Raw genomic sequence first — 24115 nt, 5'->3', positions numbered from 1 at the left:
ACGACAGTTATTTTAATCCTTAGTCTGAGGATCACTTTCATTGCAGAAAGGAAAACCTTAGAATGATCACCTGTGAACTAAACTCCACATTGTGCTTCTCGTCAGCTAGAGTTGTGGTGGTCTTTTAAGTGGAGGTGGTGTCTCAGGTAGAGAGAAATAGAGTGTGTATGTGGTAGAGATAGAGACATAGATCCCTTTAGCTAGAGGTGTGGTGGTATCTTGAGTGATGGTGGTGTCTCGGGTAGAGAGAAACAAGGTGTGTATGTGGTAGAGACACAGAGAGAGAGAGAGAGAGAGAGAGAGAGAGAGAGAGAGAGCTCATCGTGTGTGCTTGTGACTGGGAAGGGGATGTTTGGTGTGTGGCTGGCCGGCAACTTGAGCTTGGGGAGAGAGAGGGAGGGTGTGACGTAGATAGAGAGAGATGAGAGGGATAGAGAATGATGGAGACGAAGAGACCGATGGAGACGAAGAGACCGAAAGTGGGAGGAGCAGATCGAGGGAGGCAAGAGAGGGTGAGAGTGTCAAAATAAAGATCGAGATCTCACAGTGACTGCGTCGGACAGACGTGGCACAGGAGCATGGCGGTGGCTGCTAGGGTTTTCAAACCTAGAAATGGGTAAGGACTTCCGTAAGAGTTAGAAAGAGGTTGGAGATGGAGGGTGGAGATGGGTGGAAAGGTTCACCAGGGTGAGCCAGCACTACTGTCTCTGCGTCAAACAACGGTTGAAACGATGGCAAAACTAGGGGGAGGAAAGAAGAAAATAGAATGCAAGAGACAGAAGAGAAATCTGTGGGAGAGAGTTGAGACTGGGAGAAAGGCTTACCGGCTGGTGGCGTTGGGTAGCATGCGGCGGTGTGTGGCATGGGTGAATTTGAGCACGAGACGGTGATGAAAGAGAATCAGAGAAGTAGAGAGGGATCGACAGAGACTTACCTGGTTGAAACGGTGCAAGTAGGGCTGGGATGGTGTGGGTGATGGTAGAACATAATCACTGGGAGAGAGAGAGAGAGAGAGAGAGAGAGAGAGAGAGAGAGGCAAGAGAGAAGAGGGAGACTGTGAGTGGAAGAGAAATTGAGAGCTAGAGAGGTGAGGGATGGAGAGAGGAAGAAGGGATGGCACAGAGCGAGAGAGAACGAGAAAGAGAAAATAATGGGGAAAAGGGGAGACGATAGGCCTCGAGAGAGGGAGGGAGGGAAGTGAATTTAGGGTTTGTGTGTTTGGGGCAAAAACGACGTCATTTCGGTTGAAGATGGGCTTGCCTCTCCAATGGATCTTGGCTAAAATGGACTAGGCTTCACACCTGGAATCAAGTGAACAATGCTACAAAACTTGATGTGAGACCTGACAGCTTCTCGTTGGTTTGACACAGATGGATGCATTCAAAAAAGGAACATAGGGTTTTGTTCTTCTTCGCATTCTTTAATTGATCTTTGGCATGCCCATTTCTTAATTTTCAACTGAATGTAATAAAAGATTGTGGTTTTTTTTCCTGAGAAATGGATAGGAGGGGAAATCGTGGGTAACCTCCTATTTTTGTATTATTATAATAGCAATATATTTTTTGGGATTTTCGGGAACCAAACAAAAGGGGCCTAATAGCAAGAAGTCATAAGTGCTGCCTTAAGTCGTATTTGAATCATAACTTAGACCTCAACTCCACTAAAAAATAGAATGGTCACTAGGCAACTAATACTAAATAGTTTAGAGCGAATCCTTAGATGACCTCCCTCTTTTAGCGTGACCATAATAACACTTTACACGTTGGGAACCAAACAAGAGGGCCTTATATGTTGGAAAGCGTTAGACGCTCCCTTCTGTTTGGTCTGAGCAGGGGTTGCAATATTTGACACAACCCATAAATTCAATACGAATACGACATGAAATAAGCGGATCTAAGTTTAATATAAATGAATTTGGATCAAAATTGGTTAACACGACAAGACACAAATGATCAAACTCCAGAAACCAACAATCAAATTGTATAACTCGAAATACACTCTATTTTCAAATTTTATAAATGTTTAGGTTTATATGCCTTTGTTGTTGATGTGATATAATATTATTATTAGTATTTGATTACTTAATATCGCAAACTATTAATTTTTTTTGTTAATGTGCAATTTATTTTTTTGAAGATATTATTTTTCTTATATATTACTAGTTTCAGTATTGTTGATTAGTTGGATCAAAATAAATACACAAGTAAGTTGAACCCATTTTTATGAAACGAATTGTGTTCAGGTTCAGCTAATAAGAGTTTATTATTAAATGGGTTATGTAGTTTGTACCGTGTTACCCATTATTTACATGGATCATGTTAGAGTTTTAGGATCTGACCCGTTTAATTTAAAGAAGTGGGTTCGGGTCGACTCATATAGTTAAATAGAAGACACAAAATGAACATGATCCACAAACATGAATTGTCACCCTTAGGTTTAAGCTATAACCTAGAACTTAGTTCTCCTTAGAGAACCCAACGAATTCTTAAGTTGCTAATACTAGAGTCTAAAGCGAATCTATATTTGGATTAGAATCCAATATCAAGTACATATCAAATCACATGATAATACTCCAAAGACCAATGAGCTTAGTAGTGAAGATTGGGGCATTCTAAACCTCCATGTATGGAGCCATTTTCTCTTTTCAAGTTTATCTCCTCCAACAACTAATACTAAATAGCTTATGATAAGGATACCTTCGTGGCACATTATTTGGACAACGAAATGCCTGTGTATGAATAAGTGCCAATATGCATCGGAAATGTAAAGTTATCTGTTAGAGTACTGTCATTAGCTTAATCAAATGCCACTAATATGTAAAGTTTAGCTAATTAGACATAAAACCTTTGCGTTCGATTAAGCATAATAATCTAACTTTGAACAAACTTGTCTATATACAGTAACTTGGGGTCCATTTGGCAACACAAATGTTCTCAAGTATTTTTAAACATTTTCTTCCAAAAGATCACTCAAACACAAAATACTTTTCAATTTCAAATTTTTAACTTTTTCATCTAATCATTATAACTTTTTCAAACTCTCAAACAAAACAAAAAAATAATAATAATAATTTTTCAAAATTCAAAACAAAAACTATATTCAAACAATTTTTTAACTTTATAATATTTTTATTCAACTTTTTCTCTCTTCTTTTCCAAAACCCAATCAAACATCTTAATTCAATCCATTTTACTACTATTCAAAGATATACTGAGATATTCTAGTATCCAAATGAGCCAAAGCCATCTCATGGTTTATGCTATTTTCTCTTTCCAGAAACCCATCACCTATGTTTAGCTACATTAACTCGAAATGGTTCTACAAACTTTATTCCAACTGTAGCAAAGTAACATATTATCTTATTCTTATTTAACCCTAGTTGAATAGTACAACAAAACCATTTCCAGCTCACTAAACAGCCCCTTGGCTTCATAAATAATATGACTATACACCAAAATAACAAATATTACAAATCTGTCCAACCAACCTTCACAAGCACTTAACTTAATCAATAGACCTATTGACAATACATACAAACACATATACTCAACCTATAGTCCACTTAAACTCTACATTGAATGGACAAAACTCAAACCCAAGTCTTCACAAACTTTATCCATGATCTCCTATAGCCCATGAAAAATCAATCCATCGGAAAGATAAGGAGAGATAGAGGTCATACCAAAACTGAGTGGCTAGTGTGGGGTGGTGTACTAGTGTGGCTACTTGTGTGGTGGTCAATGACGACATGAACAGAACAAGCTAGCTGGGCACAATCATAGTGGATCTATGGCCTTAAGGATTATCACATGAACATCAAACCGAGAGAGTAGTGTCCAAAAATAATTCACATTGGTGCTCCGCTGGATCGGGAGCGATGGTTGGCACAAGAGCTCTTCATGGTGGTTCCTAGGGTGGAGCTATTCAGGGGTGGTGCAAGGCAGTCCCATGGAAGTCGGTTGGTGACTGGTCGTGAGGCCTAGGCAGTGGATGATCCGATGTTGCTCTGTTTTTGTGTAACAAAGTAGGGGTGTTATAGTTGTTTCTAGAGATTGCAGTGGCATCTTTTGTACCTTGGCTATTCACGACGGCGATGTGGCTAACCGTGTAGGGTGACGGCTTTCAGCGATGGCTTACGGTTTCAGAAATGGAAGGGCTCTAGGTTATGGGAGTGATGCCATGATTGGTTTGTTTGCTTGGGAGTAGTAGCAGTACTTCTAGCTTGGTTGCCAGTGGTGCGACTGGCTAAGGGAGGTGGAGCTTGGATGTGTGTTGCAGCTGCTGGATTGGAAGTGGATGTGGGCGAAGCCCTCGATGCAGCAAACATCAGCTGTGTTTTTATTAAGGGATGGTGCTAGGTCTGGACAGGTCCTTGGAGGGAATTGTTGGGTCTCATAGTAGAGAAAGAGAGGTTAGTTGTGTGCTACTCACAGTGGCTGGTGGTTGAACTTCACGTTGGTGCTTGCGACTGAAACCCTAGATGGAGATAAGGGAGGGGACCAAGAGATCGAGAGGTAGAGAAGTCAAGAGAGGTTTGCTTGGGAGAGGTAGTGGCGTATTTGGCTTGGTTGCCGGTGGTGCAACTGGTTGAGGGAGGTGTAGCTTAGACGTGGGTTGCGACTGCTAGACTGAACGTGTAGGAAGCCCTTAGTGTAGGAGACATCGGCTATGTTTTTATGGAGGGGTCGTTCTAGGATTGGACAAGTCCTTGGCGGCAATTGCTGGGTCTCATGGTGGAGAGACGGAGGTTGGGTGTGAGCTGCTCATGGTGGCTAGTTGACGAGCTTCATAGTCGTGCTTGCAGCTAAAACCCTAGATGGAGAGAAGGGAGGGGAAAAAGATATCAAGAGCTAGATAAGTCAAGAGAGGTTTGCTTGGGAGAGGCAGTAATGGTTCTGGCTTGATTGTCGGTGGTGTGACTGGCTGAGGGAGTTGGAGCTTGGACGTGGGCTACAGATGCTGGACTAGACGTGGAGGAAGCCCTCAATATAAGAGATATCGGCTGTGTTTTTATGGAGGGGTGGCTCTTGGTTCAGATAGGTCCTTGGCGGCAATTGTTGGGTCTCACGGTGGAGAGAGAGAGAGAGAGAGAGAGTGTGTGTGTGTGTGTGTGTGTGTGAGAGAGAGAGAGAGAGAGAGAGAGAGGTAGGGTGTGTGCTGCTCACGGTGGCTGGTGGTTGAACTTCACGGTGGTGCTTGTGGTTGAAACCCTAGATGGAGAGAAGGGAGGGGAAGAAGAGAGAGAGAGAGAGTGAGTGAGTGAGAGAGAGGAGAGTGAGAGAGTGAGAGTGATGTGCGGTCAAAAATTGAAAAGGAGAGATAAGGTTGAGTGCAATTAAATCCTAGCCCTACACATGTCCTAACCTTAATCCAAGGGTAGAAATAAAACATGAAGAAATAAGAGAGAAGCAAATAGAAAAAAATGGACAAGGAAGGTAAATAGACTAGATGAAAAATCCAACCTTGTTTCCTTGATCCCAAAAATACTATTTTTCATTATAAAATAAAATGATGAATTTTAATAAATATTTTTAAGAAAAACAAAATCATATAATTAAAGTGAATTATCAAAAATCTCTTTTATTTTTGGGGCTTCCAAAAATTAAAGAGGCTTACATTAAAAAATTTGGGCTTGGTTCAATAAAACTTAAAATACCTCATTTAAAATAAATATTTGAGAATTAAAACATCTATGTGAGGCTGGTGACCAACTCGTTTAATCCATAACATTCCTATGTTTCTTATTAGGCCCATAATCCAAAATTAATAAGATATTCTTTCAATCTAAATATTTTTTCAGGGCGTCACAATAGATATTCTCCTTGCCAATTCAGCCATAGAAAGGCTCCTAGGCCAAACTCCTCCTAGAAGTGTCGAGAATGTTGTCTTCTCATCTTGGTCATCCGCAGTCATATGTGCTTTGTTGAATCTTGTGAGATATGATTTCAAACTTTCTTCTTCCTGCTGCTTCATAGTTAGGAGCGGCCAACCACCTCATTCGTCTGCTAACATGAATTGAGTCAAAAATTGTCTTCCCAGTTCTTTAAAGTTGCCAATTGAGCCTCGCTGAAAATTTCGGAACCACCCTCTAGCTATTCCTTTGAGGGTCAAGGGGAAGGTCCCACATGCAATTTCTCCTGAAAACCCAAGGAGCGTCATGAGTGCCTTAAACATTTCCAGATGTTCTACGAGATCTTTAGACCCATTATATAGTTAAATCTGCGAGACCTTGAATTTTTGTGGGAGTGAGACTACCATGATTGTCGGGCTATAAGGTGGATCTATGCTACTAAGTACGTTATCAATGGATGAAGATACCTTCCTAGTCATTTCCTCGTATTTTTCTATGAGGTCACTTAGGTTGTAATGTATCTTTCTATTTTCCTCCTCGTGGCTCATTATTTTTCTATAATGCTCTTGGTTCGAAGCTGCATCTCCTCCAGTACCCAAGTCTCTACGTCTCAGAGCCACGTTTTCCTTTTGTAGAGTCTCCATCTCGAAGGCCATCTTCCTCCATCTTTCCTCCATTTCTGCAAATCTCCTCTCCATCCCATGGTTCATTTGTCTATTTGTAGTGGTTGTATCCTGATCACAAGTTACTTGAGTGCGTGTTGTTGTAAGCATGTGAAAGACACGTTGAACTCTATGTATCCCATATACAACACCAATTGTTGAGAGCGTGTTTCATAGGGCTTCCTTATAATTCGCTTAACCTACAAACAAGGAAAGAAAATTGGCTCGGACTTTAGCGAGGGACTGCTCCAATACCTAAGTTAATAAAATTTTTCTATGCTCCCATGAGATATCAGCTTAAGTTCTTCGGGCGTGTACCTCGATCAATAGGGTTTGTTGCCTCGACTTGGTAACTCCCTCTTTTTGGTTTGGTTTTTCCCTCATTTTCTGGTGTGTGGTCATCAGCATTTAAGCTTCCTTGAATTGGTCATTTTCTGGTTTTTCCCTCATTTTCTGGTGTGTGGTTTTTCCCTCATTTGGCACGCAAGTCTCATGAACTGGCGAATCCCTTTTACTTTTGGATCTCATTCCTCAAATGGGCCTATGGGCTTAATAAAGGCCGATCCTTATTATGTAGGGCTCATTTATGTTGGAGGCACTAGAAGGTGAAAGGCTCAACACAAATAACCGGTATTAAGAATTGTGTAACAATATACTCACCACCCATTTTATAGCTCTACTTTAAATGAAAAATAATTATGTGAAATTAAAAAAAACTACATTTGCAATGAATTTACATTATCACATATGTAGCTTGTGATAATTGATTCTTACGGTGTTTTAATTGTTTGCTAGGAGTTAATTTATTGTTTATTATTTGAATAAGGCCATAAGGGATAATATATACTTATCTCATTAATATCATATTGGAATTATTTAGTTGTCAAAAGCTAGGCATGTTCTGTTTAAAGAGTTGATATTTTGTTAAAATATCTCTTGCCAACTTATTTAAGACACAAATACATTAATAAAACATTAATTCGGAGGTTTATTGTACGTAAAGTAGATTGTCTTCCCTTTTTTTCTATCTAATCAAGCAAGTATTTCATTAACATAAATAGATCAAGATATATGAGAAGTGGGTGGGATTCCCCAACAAACACCCCATTACAATAAATGCAATACAACCTTTTTTAAAAAAAAAACAAATGCACTAAAAAGTGAAAAATAAATCTAGTTGTGACTAAAACATTGGCCCCCATCCATTCTCCTCATAGAAGGCACCATCTTAAATGATCGCTTTTTACTGTTAGTTATATGAACTATGGTGCCACAGCTGGAGGCGATGTTTGTTGGTGGTGCACTGCAATTTGTTTGCCTAAAATGTTTGCAGAAGAGAACGATATCCCCAGTTACAAAGTTTTTGGTTAGAGAAAGCGAAAACATAGTGGGATAAATGAAATCAATGTTTTCCTATCTTGTGAAGAAGAAAACTTTTTTTTCTTTTTTGCTTGCATTAAATGCAAGCATGCTTTACAAACTACAAGAGAAACCTATGGCTCTTAGGTGCAAGACTTGATCTCTACCCAAATTTAGTAATTTTTAACCTAGTGTGGAAAGAGAAAAGAAATAAGGAAATAAGGTGAAAACGAAAGGAGGCCATTCCCTTGGCGGAGGAAATAAGGTATAGTTTATTTGGGATTTTTTTAGAGAGAATGCAATATTTGAAGTTTTCTAGATGGAGAAAAGGCACCACAACTACAACTAAATAGTTGATCTCTTGATGTTTCTGTCTTTTATTTGAATTGATTTTTTTAAGAACATTCTTGAACGTCGTTTATCATAATCAAATCATATTCAAAATAGCTATTTCGAAATCTATTGATCTCTAATTAAAAAGAGTAATATATATTATAGCTATTTAGATCATGCAATCACAACAACAAAAATTGATCTTTTAGGACGAAAAAAATTTGAGACAAAATTTTTTTCTTCCCAAAATGTCACTTTTAGGGACGAAATTCTGCGTTCGTCCCAGCAATCCGATTATCATTTGAACAAGATACTTAACGTTCGAACGGAAGTGTAACGCCTCATCCCCGAGGGTCCGAAGAGTTGACTCATATCACCTAAAAGTCATTTCCAAATAATACTTTTAAAATAAACCAGAATCTCCATAACATATTAACCTATTTGTTCAACATAAATATCCATGTTCCTACATAAGGGCACATCAGTGGTGTCTCATTGATATAGATAAACTTTTCTACAAAGACTAAAAATATCCAATACTCAACATACCAAAGCCACATAAAATATCAACGCTACCAAAAGACTCTCCAAAAGTCATTGTACCCTAGGGTACATAGTTTTCTATGATCCACAAAATTTGCAAGTATTCCCTATTCCTGATTTCCAGCTGTTGCATCAAAATTATCTGAAACATATTATGGAGATAGGGGTGAGTTATCAGCAACTCAGTAAGCAGAGAACATATACTAGTATGCAAACATGAGCATTTACAGATTTCATAATGCAGAACAAAACACTTTTTATTTTCAGAATACAGAGTCAGAACATGTTATAAAAATATCAGAGCGAAATTTCAAAAATATTCTTATTCAAATTCTTTTGGCATAGCATAACTGACCACCATCGTACCAGAGCATCATATCGCATCAGAGGCCATGTTTAACCCTCGTGGTAGGGTTGTGCAAACCCCGGTAGCTAACCGAGCAGAAACAGAATGTGAATCTTCCCCTTATTTATTCTCGGAGCCCTGAGTGTGCACACAGGAAAGACCACCAGAAAACCACTTTGTTTCCAAAGTGGGTGCACCAGAAACAGAACAGTTGGTACCAACCCAAATAGAAGCCACTATTAGCACCCGTGGTAGGTCAAATAGGTCACCATCCACAAACCACATTCCGATTCAGAATGTCATGCCAAAATTTTTTAGAAATTACATCATATCAGAATACAGAACATCTTCAGAACAGAACAGAGTTTTCAGAAATCACATCATATCAGAGTACAGAATATCTTCAGAACAGAATAGAATTTTCAGAAATCACAAAACATAATTTTATGCACAAACTTTCGTATTCGCTCTCTTTTACACAGTTCAGAAACAAAATGCAAAATAGCTCATGTCTACACCAGTCATGCCAGAAAATATTTTATTCATAAACAGAATCTCATGAGTAATGCTGAACAAATAACTGAGGTAGTTTAAATCTCTTTCCATAACAATATGCATATTTTCAAAAATCAACCTCAGTCCATTTTATTTTTATGCAAATCTAGTATAGAGACCCCGCTTACCTGGGCTTCTTAGCTTTTCGAAAAAATTTCCTCGAAAGTGTCGAACAATAGTTAATCGTCACCTATAAAATAATCACGTAAATTTCCATAAATTTACAATCAATCTCGTATTTCGATATTCAAGCCTACAACTTCTAAAATAATCCATTTTCAATTCCTCACACCCAAAATTCTCATTATTCCTAAACACCAACATCATTTTCTAACTCACTAATATCCAACACAATGACTTCGACTAAAACATTAAATTATGACTTATTCACTATTGAGAACTTACTATAATTTATAAAACTAAATTAACATAACTATATCGAAATCATTATAAATAGATAATCATACTTTTGTTTAAATAAAAAAAATTCTTTTAACAGGGTTCAACAGTAAGATTTTGCACTTACTAATTATCCCAAAAATTTCATCAGTATTTACTTAATAATTATTTTTTCGATAAAAATATCAATCTCTAAGAAAATACCAACTTAACAAAATAAACCACACGTCGATGTCCAAATAAAACAAAACATTCTCTACAACCCACGTAATATACTCACAATTTCAAACTCAAAGTACATAATATAAACTCTTTAAACTAAAAATCCGAACCAATAAGTCTGGAGTCATATTTTAAGGGGTAAGAAAATAAAGACGAAAACACCTTCATTCTACTGGGCTCACCGAAATATAAATATATACATAAATGAACCCAATATAAATATATACATAAATACCATCTGCTTCCTTTTAAATAACTAACAATAACTAACAACAATAAACACTCGAGGCTCAAACGGGAGTGGCGATAGAAGCTCACCAACTAAGACCGAGACAGTGGCACTGTGGACGTGCGACGGAAGCTGGGCTGAGGTCGTGGTGATGCCTTCGACGGCGTAGTACGGAAAGGGAGGGAGAGAGAGCTGAAACCAAGAGAGAAAGTGGGACGGTGAGAGAACGAGAGAGAGACCGAAAGGGAAGGACTCTCAACAGGAAGTGGCGCGAGCTTACCGAGGGAAAACTGAGGCAGCGTGCGGCGGACCGGGGTGATGGAAGGTCCTTGCCGGCAGTTTCTGTGGGGCACAGCGCGGTGGAGCTCTCGATGGAGCGTGACTGCAGCAGCTTGGACGCTACTCTGTTTTAGACAACTAAAACAGAGGATTTTCAGAGCTTGTAATGGAGGCTACGGGGCTGAGCTTCCGCGTGGGCTAGGTCCGGGGGAAAGTGGCCACCCGTTGGCTGGCTAGTGCTCTGCCTTTCGGTGGTGCAACCTAGGTAAAGTTTACACGGAGAGGGTGGTAGTGCACGGCTTGAGGGGTGGTCTTTGTGTGGTTGTCGTTCCGTGTGCGTGGACTGAGTTCGGCGGAGAACGACACGTTGGCCTGGCTGTGGGGGGGCTCCGAGTGATTGAGGTATTAACTCTAACTTATTTACTAATGAAGAATCAAACTATCAGATTTAATACTACATAACATAATTATGCCAAAAATTTCTTTTTAAGTTATACATAAAATTTATTTAACAACTATATCATAATAAAATTATAACATTATCAATTGCTTTCGAAAGAGGCTTTACTCAAAATAAATTAAACTTACCAAGATCATTTTGGTAAATATGGAAAATTTAGACTTTACAAAATACATATCAAACTTTTAAAACACAATAATGTAACTTGAAATCTCAAAGGTAACAACGAAATTTTCTATTTATTAGACCGACTATGCAATAGTTTCTGTAGTACTTTGTTTGAAACATGATCAAAGGGGTATAACGGTAATAACATCTATCCTATTACGTTACAGACTTACCCACATATATATATATATATATAAACACACACACTACCCTTTTAAGTCAGCAACACGAAAAACAAAAGGAAGTGGAGTGCTGGCTTACGGCTAAAACCGAGCTGCACGTGGAGGGGCAAGGCACGACGGCTGGGCTGCAGGGACTATGGTGGTTCTGCTGGGCGCCGAAGAGGGCATGCAGTGGCGAGGCCACCTATGCTGGGCGGCGAAAGCGCACGAGAGAGGTAGAGAGAGCTCGGAGACTGCGAGATGAGAAAGTGAGAGCAACCGAGAGGAAACGCATATGGCGGAGGGTCTGGGCTCACCAATCTGCGCAAGGTGACGGGGATGTCACGACCGGCGGTTTCCGTTGATTTTATGGTGTTTTTCGGTGCAAACAGGTGCTGGTTTTGCAGTGGTTTATGGTGTAGTTCAGTAAATGCCCTATTTTTGGTGCAGGAAGCAGAAGCTTCTCCGTGAGGTGGGGGTGGCTCTCGGTTTCGTGTGGCGGAAAAGCGGCCAAGCAGAGGTGTTACGGTGCAACGTGTGGTGGCGGCTTCGTGTGGCTGAGGTTCCGCGTGGACTGGGTCCGGTGAGTGGCGACTTGATGGCTTGGCTGGTCCTCTGTTTTTCGGGGGTGCAACAGGGGTGGTGTTTACACGGAGAAGGGGGTGGCGCACGGCTTGAGTGGTGGGCTTTGTGGTCTGTACTGAGGTTGGGGGTGGAAGCTCAGATGAGTTAAATGGCTGAAAGCATGAAGAGTGGGCAGCAGTGCTGAGGATGCTTAACACATATATATAAGATATATAAATAGTAAGGAGATAAGAAACCTAGAGGAGAGGATGGGAACTCTGCATGAAAAAGGAAAAAGAACACAAACTGAGCGATGGTGTCTGGAAAACAATTTCACGGACCGGTTTCATACATCTAAAAAAAAAAAAAGAAGATAAAATAAAATAACATAACATAACATAAAGTAAAAATATAAAATATAAAAAATATAAAATAAAATAATATATATACTTAGGACCACGTCTTGGACCCTTAACGAGATTATTGCATAGTTTTTAGTCACAAGGTTTTGGATCTCTAATCAACCTAAAATAAATATAATTATTCCATAAATTTTTTGATGAACATCCACTTGATCCATTAAGGACTTTGAAACCTAATTATCAAACTTATAGAAAAATTATACACCGCCAAAAATATCTTAGGCTCAAACTCTCTTCTAAAAATTTTACTCGTAATCTCAAATGATTTTAACTAAAACTCAAAAATTTTTGTAAAGTCGTTTGGCTGGCCCGGGTGTTACAGGAAGAATTTGGGACGAAAATGTATGTCCCCAAACAAATTTACTATTTGAACTGATGGTACACCATTCGAACTAATATAAATTTCTATTCAAACATATAATTGTAATTCGAATGGACATTTTGGAGAGAGAATTGTATATAGTTTGGGCGTGATGTATTGGATGTTGTTGGAACCAAAAAAATTTCGTTTGAACGAAAACATTTTGGCGAGAAAATTTTTGTTGGATTATATATTATGTTTGAATTTCTTGTTTTATGCCTACTGTTGAAAATGAACTTCATTTGTTTGAACGCGTACAACATTTTTTGTTCAGAATAGCTTAATCGTTATTCGAATGATATAGTGTTAACATTGGATGTTCGAACGGTTACGATATCAGTTAGAACTACAAGTCGTCATCCCATTTGAATTTTTAATCGGACGAAGCGACTTCTATTCAAATGTAAATATTTTGACCAAAATAAAGTTCGAACCGTAATAGAAATTGTTTGAACCACATAAGTTCAATATTCGAACGGATCAAATCCAACTTCGAAGACTCATCTGAACAGGTATAAAAAAGCATTCGAAATCTAATCACTTCTATTCGAACAGCAATAGCATTACTCGATTACGTTCGACGAAAAGGCTATACATCCGAAACATTTACGTCACATCGTTTGAAAGATTATAATATTTACTCAAACGTTCGAATTAGAAACTTTGTTATTCGAACAGTAACTGAACACCTTCGAGCCATTATATATATGGTCTTGACATTCGAACGGACGTCAATTTTATTTGAACAATCATGTCTTCAATATTCAAACGACCTCACATCCCTTTCGAACGTAACTAAAGTGTTAGAATACTAGTCTCATATCATAACAGTTCGAACAATATTATTCGATGTTTGAATGAAAGTTGGTCGTTCGAATGCTTGTTAGGGATGAAATGACTTCTTCCCAAAAACTTTTCCCATTCGAACGAATTTTGAACGGGTCAAGAAAATTTCATCCCAAAATATATTTTCTATGACAAAATTTTTTTTCTCGTCCCAGATTGTCTTTCGCAACATACCTATTGTGAGGAATTATGGACAAAAAATTTTCATCCCTAATGTCTTTGGGACGAAATCCCACCCTAAAGAGGGTTTCTATTGTAGTGAATGCAATTTTTTATTTTCCAGTCATTGATTCCGTCATCAATTGTAAGAAAGTGGTTGTCGTGTCTTTATTCCTCACCTTCCAGCTTAGTCATTAACTTGGGGGGTTCTTTGATGTTTTTGATTTTATATATACTTTCGCTTTAACCATAACTAAAAAAATGAACTCATCTTCATCGCAAATATCTGATTTCGAATTAGTGTTTTTTTCTTGTAACAATCATCCATGGACTTCTCTAAATCATAAATAGTACTCAATCAAATGATCATATTGATCAACATGCAGTTTCTCGATCGTGTCTTCTCACGAAACATGAAGTGAAATATTGATAAGACATATTTTTATTGATTACTGCATACATTGCAAGGACGTATACGTACGTACAGCAAATTACTGATGATTAGCGCTTGTTTGCCAAACACAAGAGTATATTGTAGGCACGGATACAACTTTCCAACTGAAATCTCAAGTCTCAAGTACTGCATCGAATTAGTCTTCTGAGTAGAAGAATTCTATTTGTAGTCGGGGTATAAAACACAACTTCAATACCAATGACATGTCAATGGTACGTATACGACGTACTGTTCTCTACCCTGGCTCATAAACAGAACTACTCTTCCAGATAATTATTATTAAGCGGGATAAAGTGAAGCCGCCAGACGCGGGTTTGCATGTGCACGTAAGGGTTTGGCCATGAAAAGTTCATCCATGGACTCAGAGAGGTCAATCTCCTCTTGGTTTGGCGGCAAACTCCATGAAAATCCTTGAAGAAGCCTTGCCAAAAGCATCACAGTAATGGCTGAGCCGAGTGCGATGCCCATGCAACCCCGCCTTCCCGTACTGAACGAAATGAAGCGCAGCTCATGCTCTGCAAGTTCCACCTCCTGATCATCGGCCATCGACGATCCATCCTCCTTCTTCTTCAGATGTCGATCTGGTTTGAACCTCAAGGGTTCTTTCCAAACGCGAGGGTTGCGTCCGAGACCATATCGGCTCAAGATGACATGACTTCCTTTCGGGATGAAATAGCCAGCCACAGTCGCGTCTTGCATTGAGACATGGGGGAGGTTAAATGGTGCAACTGGGTGAAGCCGGAAACCTTCCCTTGCACAAGCCTTGACATAATTGAGCTGTGGAATATCGGATTCTTCAACCCATCTCTTCTTTCCCACTACCCTGTCAATTTCTTCTACAGCTTTTTGGAGGAGCTCCGGTTGGTTGAGCATTTCTGCTAGTGTCCACTCTATGCAGTTGGAAGGATTGTCCACTGTTGCAAGCATCAGTTCCTGCACGCACATGATTGAAAACAATTCAAGTAAGTGATTAATAGATGTTAATTATTGAAAACTTCATTTATTTAAATTTAAATATTTTCTACAAAACTAATATTAGTTATCAGGATATTTAGAATAGGAGAGAAAAACACTATCTAGGGTTTGTGAAAGACGTGAAATATTTTGCAATGTTATATATTAAAATGCATGCATGGTATTAGGTATTATTATTAATATTTAATTTTTATCTTGCCGTGATTTCAGCTTTGATCTCTTCCACTGAAAAAGCTGCTTTCCCATTCGAATCCTTTGCCAAAATGAAAGCGTCGAGCAAGTCCTCGGCCTCGGTCTTCTCCCCGTCTCTCCATTGCCGTAGTCTCTCATCGACGACCGGATCTTCATAACTCGTAACGATCTTCATAGCCTCACTTACAATCTTCCCATGACCATCTAAATCTAGTGCTGTTAAGCATGGCAAGTAATCCGATAAAGCAAATGCATTAAGATGGGCGAGTATGGTGAAAAGTGATTCAATGTGTTGTTCTTCCTCAACTCCAGGTCCTCCATCCTTCTTTCCTTTGCCAAAGTACCTTCTGTTGAATATCATCTTCCTAATGACATTTCCACAGTAATGACGTGCAACAAGTCTCACGTCCACAACTGAACCACTAATTGACTGATCATCAGGAAGGCCGTCAATCGCAGCATTCTTACATTGATTATAAATGAAACGAACAAGATTATCAGCTTCTTCGGTCCTTTTATTGAGTAGCCACCGAGTTGTTTTTGAGTTAATTATCTCAGAAGCCACCAATTTTTTCATCTTCTTCCATTGATCTCCCCACGGCACCAAAGCTATCGACTTAAAGCCGCGAGTAGCATATTTACTCGACAAAAAAAGAGGTCTTGATGCAAACACGATATCGTGTTTTTTCAAGAACTCCCGGGCAAGTTCCGGTGAAGTTACCGGAATAACATGAACACCTCCTAGACGTATACAAGCGATTTCCGTATTGAGTGATTCCAGAAGGCCATCTATCCACCGAAATGCTGGCTTATTCCTCCACAGTTCTGGGAGGTTTCCAACTATTGGCCACGGAGTTGGGCCCGGTGGAAGCTGCTCTGGAGTTTGCTTGCAGCTTTTTCCATGGAATTTCCACTTGATCAATATGAGAGGAAAAAGAAAAATGAGCATGGTAGGAAAGGCAGGAATCATGGTTAAACGCATCAGCAACATTTTTTTCTGAGGAACCATATATAAGGAATGAAAGCATTAAAGAAGGAATGCAAGAAATCAGCAAACAGATTACATCAGGATTGCAGGAAATCAGAAAAGAGATTACATATTAAACTGTCAAGCTATTCTAGGAAAGTCTAGGCTGTTAGTCAATTGTATTTACTCTTACTCCTTTTATTGTAGCATTATGTAATTGTAACGCTTCAGTCCCGCAAGGATCAAAGAGTTACTTTTTATCACTTAAACTCATATTTCAATAATATAATTTAAAACTCCAAACCCCCAATATCATAAAGAATTTTGATTCAAACTAATTTCTTCAATATAATCAATTTTCCAAAATGCTAAATTATCATAACACAATAAAATTTCTTAATAAACTTCGTCAATACTCATATAGAAACTCTCTATGCTTAAATCCACCATTCTATAATCATCTCACCCAAAACTTCATAATATGATCCTCAGCTAAAAATATCCAAATATCTGAAAAATATTGTGGAGATAAAGGGTAAGTTATCAACAACTCAGTAAGCAGAAAACATATACTAGTATGTAAATATGAGCATTTATAACATTTAGAATGCAGAACAAAGCATTTTCTTTCAGAATGGAGAACAAAACATTTGCTTTTACATTGCAGAAACAAAACACTTGTTACAAAATATCAGAGCGAAACTTTCAGAAAACAAACTTTTTTCCAAAAAGAAAATCTTTTGGCATATCCAAATTGAAACATCATCCTCATAACATATCAAAACATCACATCGGGACAGATACCATGCTTAACCTCCGTGGTAGGGTTATAAACCACTATTATACTCGTGGATGGGGCCGTATACCATGTTTAACTCCCGTGGTAGGGTTATAAACCACCATTATACCCGTGGCTGGGTCATATACCATGTTTAACCCCCGTAATAGGATTATAAACTACCATTATATCCGTGGCTGGGCCGTATACCATGTTTAACCCCCGTGGTAGGGTTATAAACCATCATTACACCCGTGACAGGACCTTAACAGAAACAGAACAAAACATCATCAGAACCAGATCATATTCAAATACAGAATCAGAAATTCATGTCAAGGCTTTCAGATGACACATTATATCAAAACAGATTACTGAAGTGTTTTAGATCGTTTCACATATTCACAAATAACAGAAACAAAACTTCTTCATTTAATCAAAGGAAAACTTTTTGGATCTCATATTCGCTCTTTTTCACAGTTCAAAAGTAGAATGCTAAAATCAGCTCATATCTACACCAGTCATGACAAAAATTACTTCATTCTTATACAGATTTCATGAGTAAATGCAAAACAAATAACTGAGATTGTTTCACATTTTTTCTTTCAAAACAAACATGCATATTTAAAAAAAAAATCAACCTCGTTTTCACTTTCTTTTTATGCAAAGACTAGTATAGAAACCCCGCTTACCTGGACTTCTTAGCCTTTTGAAAATTTCCTCAACAATGCCGAACAAAAATTAATCTTCACCTATAAAATAATCACGTAATTCCCGTAAAATTTTCAATCGAACATGTAAAACCCTATATTTTAGTGTATTTTTAATGAGGGAATTATTTTTTATTGATTCAAAAATTATTCTTTTGTTTTAAAATTATTGGACTTTTAATTGGGTTATTTTTATGATTTTTAGTTTACGAAAATTATTTTTGAAGTGCTTTCTCTAATTAATTATTGTTATGCGTTTAAATTTCTTCTCAAATTAATTAACTTATTGTTGGGTTTAATTATTTATTTTCATTTTAATCACTTTTTTGAATAATTTTATTTCACATGCTGTTTTAAAATCGTTTCCGTTGGATCATTTTTGTGACCCAAGATATGAGAATTAGACCTCATTTCTTTCCCTACATTTTCTCTTTCCTCTTTTCTTTTCTTCCTTTTTCTTTTCTTCTTTTCTTTTCTTTTTCCCTGGTTCCTTCCCGCAAGCAACGCACTCTCTCTCCCTCCCTCCGTCCGTGAGTCGGCAGTGATCGACACTGCCCCTCACACTAGCTCCCCCACTGGACGGCGACCCCACCCTTCCATTTCCAGCCCTCCTCGTGCCACCGTTAACCACCACGAGCCTCTTCAAGCCGCGGCACTCTTTGCGCCGCTGCGCCGCTGTCGCACCACCATTGGCCGCCAATTCTTCACCACATCATCCTCGACCTCCTAGCAACCCATTGGACCCAACCCCACCTCCGATCCGTCACCAATGAAGCACATCCAACTCCATTTCCGTTTTGAGCTTTTAGTCTTCAACCACCATTTGCGCCGCCACCCACGGCCAGCCCTCACCACCACTAGCTTCACCGACATTCCTAAGTCTTACCCTATCAATCTCGGGTCTTCGTTTGCATCCGTTCAAAAGTGGATCTTAGAGACCCAGCCACAGTGCATTTGACACTGTTTTATTGTTGCGTTGCCGTTTCTTGCACCTCCGTGATCCTCCAGAAATTTTAAAATAGCGCTGTAAGTATTTTCCAAAGAACTCCGTGGTCCCTCTGCTGGCGGGGACTAGAGGACGCTTGGCCATGTACGCACTGGGCGCGGAACTGGGTGTCGCTCGTTGCTTAGAGGATGCTTGGCCATGCATAGGGGAGATCATGGTGCATACGATAAAATGGATTATTTTCTGGGAAAATAGCGTGTGTTGGATTTTGTAAATTGTGTGACCATTTTCTGGGAAAATGTGTTATGGATATTTTTAGGCCAACTGGGATTTTGACGTGTGTTGGAAATATTCATTTTCGGGGAAAGTGATGTTTTGGACATAATGCATATTTCATCATATGCATGCATGTTGGTTGCATTAATGCATTTTTATCTCGTGGTTGTTTGGTTTATACTTACCTACGGTACCATGTTTGGTAACGCAGATTTTGATGCAGAGGAGTATAAGGGTGAGCCTGAGGAGACGGCTCTGCCCGAGGAGTGATCTGGGATCACTTGCTTATTTATTTTATTTTACTGTATTATATTTTATTTTTGGATGACTGTATAACTACTTTTTAAACCTCTACTGATGTTTAGATGTTATTTAAATTCTGGTACTTAGTTGACTAATCCGCTGCATTGTTTTTGTACACTGTTGCATGTACACACGCTTAGCACTTTCGTTGGGATGCGTGAACGTGTTGTCATCATCTGGGCGTCTCGATCCCCGTGTTCTCCTATATAGGGGGTCGGGGGCGCCACAGGTGGTATCAGAGCCGTTCGGCTCTGGGTAAAACCACATGTCCCTTAGGTGAGGTACCAGAAATTTTAAAAGTTGTAATTGAAATTATTTAATTTAGAGTATGGTTTTATTGGTTTTATTTATTTTATTGTATGTCGTTTTATTTTATTTGTTTTATTTTATGGTAGATTATTTTATCGTTTTAATTATTTTATTGTGAACTACTTCATTGGTTTTATTCATTTTGCCGTATGTTATTTTATTTATGGAATTTTATTTTATTTTATTTTGTTTTGTTTTGTTTTGTTTTGTTTGGAGTTGTAAGGCGGGTTAAGAGTTGTGCTTTGGCAGGAAGATGGTACGACTGTGAATGTCATTGTTAGGCTTGAACATTTGGTGTAATAGGCCTGAACTCTTGGTGATTGGTTTGTTTAATATCGAGGCTTGAACATCATGGTCTGGGTGAACTCTTGGGAGTAGGAACTCAAGTTGTTGCTAAGGAGGGGAATAGTTTTTAAATTGCTTAGGATAATTGAGGTTTTAGGTTCCGTAGAATTTATGAAATGAGTCTTTGGGGTAAGAGGTTGTAAGTTCAACGAATTTCAAGGTTAGATTTATGAGAAGTTCATCTAAGGTTTGAGGCCCCATAGTTTTTAGGAAATAGGTTTATGGGATTTAAGGTGGTAGGTTCAACAAGCAATTAAGGAATTACTTAGATTAGAAGTTTTCGATCTTACCGACCTTGATAAGCAATTTGATAACATTGGGGTTTTAGAATTTACAAGTTTTATAAGGTGAATGTTTTAGATTTAAGGTCATTGGTCTTGAAGATTTCGGAAAATGATTTTTATCTGGGTTAAGGTTTTAGAATTGCAGAGTTGAAGGGCTGAATTAAAATAGGATTGATGAGAGTTGAGTTACTGATATGAAAATTTTTCAAGAGAGAATTTCTTTGGAGATGGAAGGTGATGATCTAGTTCATGTAATTTCTGGGGATTGAAGATGTTGATCTAGTTCGGAAAATAATTGTTTCTAGCTCGAGGTTACAGTGACAGGTTAAGGATTTAATCCATATCAATTTTAAGGATAATAAATGGTACGGATTTAGGAAATAATTCTTGTTGATTTCGAGGATATAGGTCTAGATGATGGAAATGGTAGTGATGGACCACTTGCACATTTGGAGCATATTTTGTTTTTGCTAAGGGTGCATGAGATCAATGCGTAGTAGTGGTGAGTGTTAATGGATTTCGGAGAGTATATGTCCTAGTCTCATTTTGGTTTGGAGGAAGTGACTTTGGTAGGTGTTGAAGAGGAGTCGACACAATAGTACTAATTCAAGAGACCTTGGCTTGAAATTTTTGGTGAGTTGATTGAAGTGTATAGTCGAAGTGGGTTACTCAATGGAATGATGGTTGGGAATAATTGTTGTGATTATCTTTAGGAATTAATTGTGACTTGAGGTTACCTAGGAATTTTTTAATTTTGAGGTTATACTTTCTTTTGGAGATTGAGCACCCAATTGGTTGAATTAAGGACATTGTTATTTACCATGAAGAGAGATTGATGGGACATCATGTATGGTGTATGATAAGATCTTGGAAGTTGAAGTTTAGGCATCATCGGTGGATAATATGGTCAGGTATGTGGGTTAATAAAACAATAGGATCCAGGGGTGCTTTGCAATGGCTTTTGGTGGATTGAAGATTTGAGCAGTATGGCTTGCCTTGAGGTTTAATAGTGAAATGATGTTGAAGGAACTAGTCGTGTTAATGCTAGCTTTTAGGAGTAGAAATAGGTGGGCGAGTTACCAAGAAGGTTTTGATAATGTTTTGGTGTAGTCAATGGTGGTTCGTAGTGAGTTTAGTCACCGCTAGATTAGATGTTGTTCAGAATGTAGGTGATGAGCTTTTGGGTTTAGGTTGTCAAGAAGAAGTTTCTAGGCGCTCTTATTGGTTCGCTAGGTTGGAATTGAGTCTTTTAAAGTATGTTCCTTATCTTAAATGAGATTGATGTATTTTGGGTTGAGTTGCTTATTTTCAATTTGGGATGCTGAGGTTGTTTGATATTGGATTTCTGTCTATGATCATGGATGTATTTTATGGAATTTGATTTTGATCAAGGCTGCGGGACTTAATCGAGGAATTTGAGTTATAACTCGTGGTTTTGGAAAAGAGAGTCTTTTCTACCAAAATGTGATAAGAGTTTTTGGTTAGTAGGAATGGAGCCACCTTGTACTCAATGGTGTTAGTTTTATGAGGACATAAATTTTATGCATGTGCATGTGGCATATCTGAGTGCGCAGCAGAAGTATGGTATTTTTGTAGTAATCAGGAGTTCAGATTGTGCTGATTTTGAGGAATTAGTGGTGACTTGAATTTTGAGAAGATACTTGTGTTTGGGGATTAATCATTTGGTTGTGCAATTTGTTATTGATGGTTAACTTTGGAAGTGGCTACTAGGTTACCAAAAGTAGAATTCAATGGAAGTTCAGAAGTTGTAGCATAGGAGTTGATTGAGGTTGGCGCATATTATTGTAAGAGCTATTAATCATTAGAATTTACTGGATATTGTATTAAGGTTCTTGTGGAAAATAAGATTTTGGATAACATAGTCACCCTAGGAATACTGGGCGTGATGTGTCATTGGGGAACTAATGTGAGTATGTTGGATTTATCGCCATGTTTATTGGGAAATGTGTCACGTGCTGTCAAGTTAAGGCTGAGCATCAAGGTAGACTTCAACCTCTCCCTATTCCTGAGTGGAAATGGGATGATATTTCTATGGACTTTGTTGTGGGCTTGCTGAGGACTCCTAGTGGAAAGAACTCAATTTAGGTGATTGTTGATTGGTTGACCAAGAGTGCCCATTTCTTGCCTATTATTAATACTGACTCTTTGGGTAAGTGACTTGGTTGTATGTCAAGGAGATGGTGCGTTTGCATGGAGTATTGTGTTGGATCGGGACCCGCGGTTCACGTCCCATTTTTGGAAAAGTTTGCAAGCAGCTTTAGGCACTAAGTTGAAGTTTAGTACTTCATATCACCCTCAAACAGACGGTCAATCAGAGCGTACTATTCAGACTCTTGAGGACATGTTGCGGTCTTGCGTCATGGAATTTCAAGGAAGTTGGGAGAATCATCTGCCATTAATCGAGTTTGCTTAGAATAATAGCTTCCATTCCTCCATCCAGATGGCTCCGTATGAAGCTTTGTATGGCAGAAAGTGTAGATCGCCCTTGTGTTGGGATGAAGTTGGCGAGAGTAAAGTAATCAGGCCTGAGATAAATCAAGAAATGAATGATCAAGTTCAATTTATAAGGACTAAGATGGCGGAAGCACAAAGTCGCCAAAAGAGTTATGCAGATACAAGAAGAAGAGACTTATCCTTTGAAGTAGGTGACTGGGTTTATCTTAAAGTCTCTCCTATGAAAGGCATTAAGCGCTTTGGTAAAAAAGGAAAGCTTAGTCCGAAGTATGTTGGCCCTTTTCAGATCATAGAGAAGGTTGAGCTTGTTGCTTTTTTGCACTAACTCATTATACTGTGTTTGGTTGAACATGCCGGACTGAGTCCGAGGAGTACGGGGGTCGGATGGATTAGTGGAGGGAGTTTGTTTGTCTGTTTTGGGCTGTGCTGAATTGTTGGTTGGGTTTTGTGTGGTACATGTACATGGAATATATGCACGCATAATCATGTTTGTAAAGGAAACTGGGTTTTCGTGTACTGCATTCATGTTCATGTGTTTTTTGAAAACTGGATTTTCATGTAAAAGGATTTTTGGGTGCGTGTGTATCACGACCCCAAGCCGAAATGGGGCATTATCTCGGTGGAGCTCCTCTGGTCACTCGGGAGCGGAAAATACTAAGTGACGTCCCCTAGATTGTCGCTGGGCGACAGTGGGATCAGACGAGATGGTCTCGTGCCGACTCCATGGTCCCTCTACTAGCGGGGACTAGAGGACGCTTGGCCATGTACGCACTGGGCGCGGAACTGGGCCTCGCTCGTTGCGTAGAGGATGCTTGGCCATGTACGCGCTGGGCGCAGAACTGGGCATCGCTACGAAGCCAGGGTGTGCGGATGACCCATAGGAGAGATCATGGTGCATACTATAAAATGGACTATTTTCTGGAAAAATAGCGTGTGTTGGATTTTGAAAATTGTGTGACCATTTTCTGGGAAAATGTGTTATGGATATTTTTGGGCCAACTGGGATTTTGGCATGTGTTGGAAATATTCATTTTCGGGCAAAGTGATGTTTTGGACATAATGCATATTTCATCATATGCATGCATGATGGTTGCATTAATGCATTTTTATCTCGTGGTTGTTTGGTTTATACTTACCTGCGGTACAATGTTTGGTAACGCAGATTTTGATGCAGAGGAGTATGAG

At 38.8% G+C, this 24115-nt stretch overlaps 1 protein-coding gene across 2 annotated transcripts; it reads right to left on the bottom strand.

Annotated features, from left to right (window-relative positions):
* Positions 1-14550: 14550 nt before the first annotated feature.
* On the bottom strand, positions 14551-16510 carry LOC108985109 (tryptophan N-monooxygenase CYP79A68-like). Of its 2 annotated transcripts, XM_035692372.1 has the most exons (3): positions 15686-16510; positions 15548-15601; positions 14551-15306 (listed from the first exon to the last, which is right to left on the bottom strand). In XM_035692372.1, the coding sequence occupies exons 1-3, from the start codon at positions 16508-16510 to the stop codon at positions 14653-14655; spliced, it is 1533 nt and encodes a 510-aa protein (XP_035548265.1). In that variant the 3' UTR covers positions 14551-14652. The 2 variants fall into 2 exon arrangements, with proteins under 2 accessions (XP_035548265.1, XP_018812854.1); XM_018957309.2 differs by having other exon boundaries at positions 15548-16510.
* Positions 16511-24115: the final 7605 nt, after the last annotated feature.

This window comes from Juglans regia, chromosome 7 (genome assembly GCF_001411555.2).
Source record: "Juglans regia cultivar Chandler chromosome 7, Walnut 2.0, whole genome shotgun sequence".
Taxonomy (NCBI): Eukaryota; Viridiplantae; Streptophyta; class Magnoliopsida; order Fagales; family Juglandaceae; genus Juglans; species Juglans regia.
This window is presented reverse-complemented; position numbering and strand designations above follow the sequence as displayed.

Excerpts from the sequence above, each read along its gene's own strand:
- LOC108985109 (XM_018957309.2), bottom strand. The coding sequence starts at position 16,510 with ATGATTCCTGCCTTTCCTACCATGCTCATTTTTCTTTTTCCTCTCATA. Across the intron at positions 15,307-15,547 it reads AGATCAAAGCTGAAATCACG|GAACTGATGCTTGCAACAGT; the intron begins GCAAGATAAAAA and ends ATGTGCGTGCAG.